General features: G+C 59.2%; 1 protein-coding gene across 1 annotated transcript; it reads left to right on the plus strand.

The window, feature by feature from the left end:
* Positions 1-427: 427 nt before the first annotated feature.
* HOXB2 (homeobox B2) lies at positions 428-2,303 on the plus strand. The gene is made up of 2 exons (XM_036398675.1): positions 428-803; positions 1,843-2,303. Exons 1-2 carry the CDS (start codon positions 428-430, stop codon positions 2,301-2,303), a joined length of 837 nt encoding a protein of 278 aa, XP_036254568.1.
* Positions 2,304-2,530: the final 227 nt, after the last annotated feature.

Raw genomic sequence — 2,530 nt, forward strand, 5'->3', positions numbered from 1 at the left:
AGGAAGGAAGGAAGGAAGGAAGGAAGGAAGGATCTCCCTGCCCGTGCAATGCTGTCGATTCTGGGGTGCTGCCGTTGGCTTTTCTGGGGTTCCCCTCTCCCTCTCTCTTTTTCCTCCCCTTTTTTTAATCAATTAAAGCAAATAACGCTTTCTGTTTGCCACCAGGCCCCTCCTGCCATTGGCCAGGGCCTCCCACGTGACGAGGAATTGGCTGCAATTTCGCCCCAGCCTCGAGTTTGGCAGAGCAGGGTCCCCCTCCGCCCGTGTTACCGCAATATAACAATTATAGGAAAAGCCCGGGACCCTCATCATCCCCGCCGTCCCAAACCCGAGGCCCTCCGCTTCCTCTCCCTCTCCCCCTCCTCCTCCTCCCCCTCCCTCTCCCCCGCCTCCCTCCCGCTTTTTAAAGCCGGGCCCTGGAAAAGCCATGAATTTTGAATTTGAGAGGGAGATCGGGTTTATAAATAGCCAGCCTTCGCTCGCTGAGTGCCTGACGTCTCTCCCCGCTGTCCTGGAGACATTTCAAACTTCATCAATCAAGGACTCGACGTTAATTCCTCCTCCTTTCGAGCAGAGCCTCCTCCAAAGCCTCGATCCTTGCTCGGGCAGGAGCCGCGGCCGAGCCCCGCATGGCCCGGCCCGGCCCGGCCCCCGGGCAGCGGAATTCCCTTGGATGAAGGAGAAGAAATCGTCCAAGAGAAGCGGCCACGCTGCGGCCGCCTCGTCCCCGCCATCCTCATCCTCATCCTCCTCCTCCTCCTCCTCCTCCTCGCTGCCGGCGCCCGCCGCGGGATCTCCCGCAGGTTCGTATGGCCGGGGGGGGGGGGTGCATCGGAAAATGGAAAATAATTGAGAAAAAAAATACGGAAAACGGCCAATTCTGGCCCAAAACAGCCCCAGCCCATCCCCCTGCCCGGGAGGCTCCCCCGGGATCGGGGAATTCACGGAGCGAGGAGCCCCGGGGGGCTCTGCTGCCTCCTCCTCCTCCTCCTCCTCCTCCTCCTCCTCCCAGTGAAAATCACAAATTTCTGCCACTTCTGCCCAAGCCCGAGCGAGGAGGGCCCGGGAGGGGTTTGCAGCTCCGTTCGTTCGGCTTTCAACGCCAGAGCTGCGGGGTTTTACAGCCCACGGGGGGAAAAAAAGGGAAAAAAAAATTTTAAAAAGGGGAAAAGCAAAGACAACAAAGCGCCAAAGATGCGCGGAGATAGAAGGAAAATAAATGGGTGGGGAGGTGAAAGAGCCAGGGCTGATCCTGCGAAATGAAATTATTGCACCCCAAACCCCCCCAGAAACAGGAGCAGCCTCTCGCTGCTCGGCCTCCCTCCCTCCCTCGGGATAAAGCGCTGGAGGAACAATTCCAGGATTTCCAGGGCTCGGGCAATGCCGGGCAGGACCAGGGCGGACACCGCAACTCATTGGCCCGGGAAAAGTGGGATAATGAAAGCAAAGCACCGGGAAAAGGCAAAAAAAACCCCCCAAAAACCAAAAAACCACAGAACAACAAAAAACGGGACAGAGGGAATGAAGAAATTGAGAAGAAAGATTGAGAATGAACTCGGAAGAAATGGCGAATAAATTTAGAATAAATTTAGAAGAAATTTGGAAGAAATTGAGAAGAAATTTAGGAGTTTAGAAATATCCTACATTTTTGGGATTTAGAAGGAAGGTAGGAATTCTTTTCATGCTCCAGGGCGGCAGAGAGGGAAGGGCTCTAAAGGGAGAGACCAGGGAGCGAAATCCCCTTTTCCCCCCGGGGCAGAGACCTCGTCCGGAGCGGGAAAAGTTGAACGGACGAATTTTGGTGCCAATTCCCGTGAATTTTTTTTTTTTTTTTCCCGGCAGAGGCGGCGGGGCCGGCGGACGGCAGCGGCTCCAGGAGGCTCCGCACCGCCTACACCAACACGCAGCTGCTGGAGCTGGAGAAGGAATTCCACTTCAACAAATACCTGTGCCGGCCCCGCCGCGTGGAGATCGCGGCGCTGCTGCAGCTCAGCGAGCGCCAGGTCAAGGTGTGGTTCCAGAACCGGAGGATGAAGCACAAGAGGCAGACGCAGCACAGGGAGGAGCCGCCCTCGGCCGGGCCGGAGGAGGCCGCGGAGCAGCGCGCGGGGAGCGCGGAGCAGCGCGCGGGGGCGGCCCGCGGGTCCCCGGCGCCGCCGGAGCTCGGGGCGCTCTCGGTGGAGCCGTGCCCGGAGCTCGGCCCGGGCTCCCTGGAGAGCCCCCTGCGCTTCTCCGAGGAGGAGCTGGAGCTGTTCAGCAGCGCGCTCTGCTCCATGGACCTGCGGCAGCTGGAGCTGCCCTGACCGCGGCTGCCGCGGGGATTGGGGCGCTCGGCCTCGCAGCGGCCGCTGCCGGCACCCCCGAAACTGCCCGGAGAGGAGGGGGAGCCCGGAAATATGGCAGAGAAAAGGGGGAGCCCGGAAACATGGCCTGAGAAAAGGGAAAACCCGGAAATATGGCCTGAGAAAAGGGGGAACCCGGAAACATGGCAGAGAAAAGGGGGACCCGGAAATATGGCAGAGAAAAGGGG

The sequence above is a fragment of the Molothrus ater genome, chromosome 27, assembly GCF_012460135.2.
Source record: "Molothrus ater isolate BHLD 08-10-18 breed brown headed cowbird chromosome 27, BPBGC_Mater_1.1, whole genome shotgun sequence".
Classification (NCBI taxonomy): Eukaryota; Metazoa; Chordata; class Aves; order Passeriformes; family Icteridae; genus Molothrus; species Molothrus ater.

What these genes read in the sequence shown, in the direction of transcription:
- HOXB2 (XM_036398675.1), top strand. Translation starts at nt 428, where the DNA reads ATGAATTTTGAATTTGAGAGGGAGATCGGGTTTATAAATAGCCAGCCT. An exon ending in CGCCGCGGGATCTCCCGCAG is followed by an intron (nt 804 to 1,842) that starts GTTCGTATGGCC and finishes TTTTCCCGGCAG; the next exon opens with AGGCGGCGGGGCCGGCGGAC.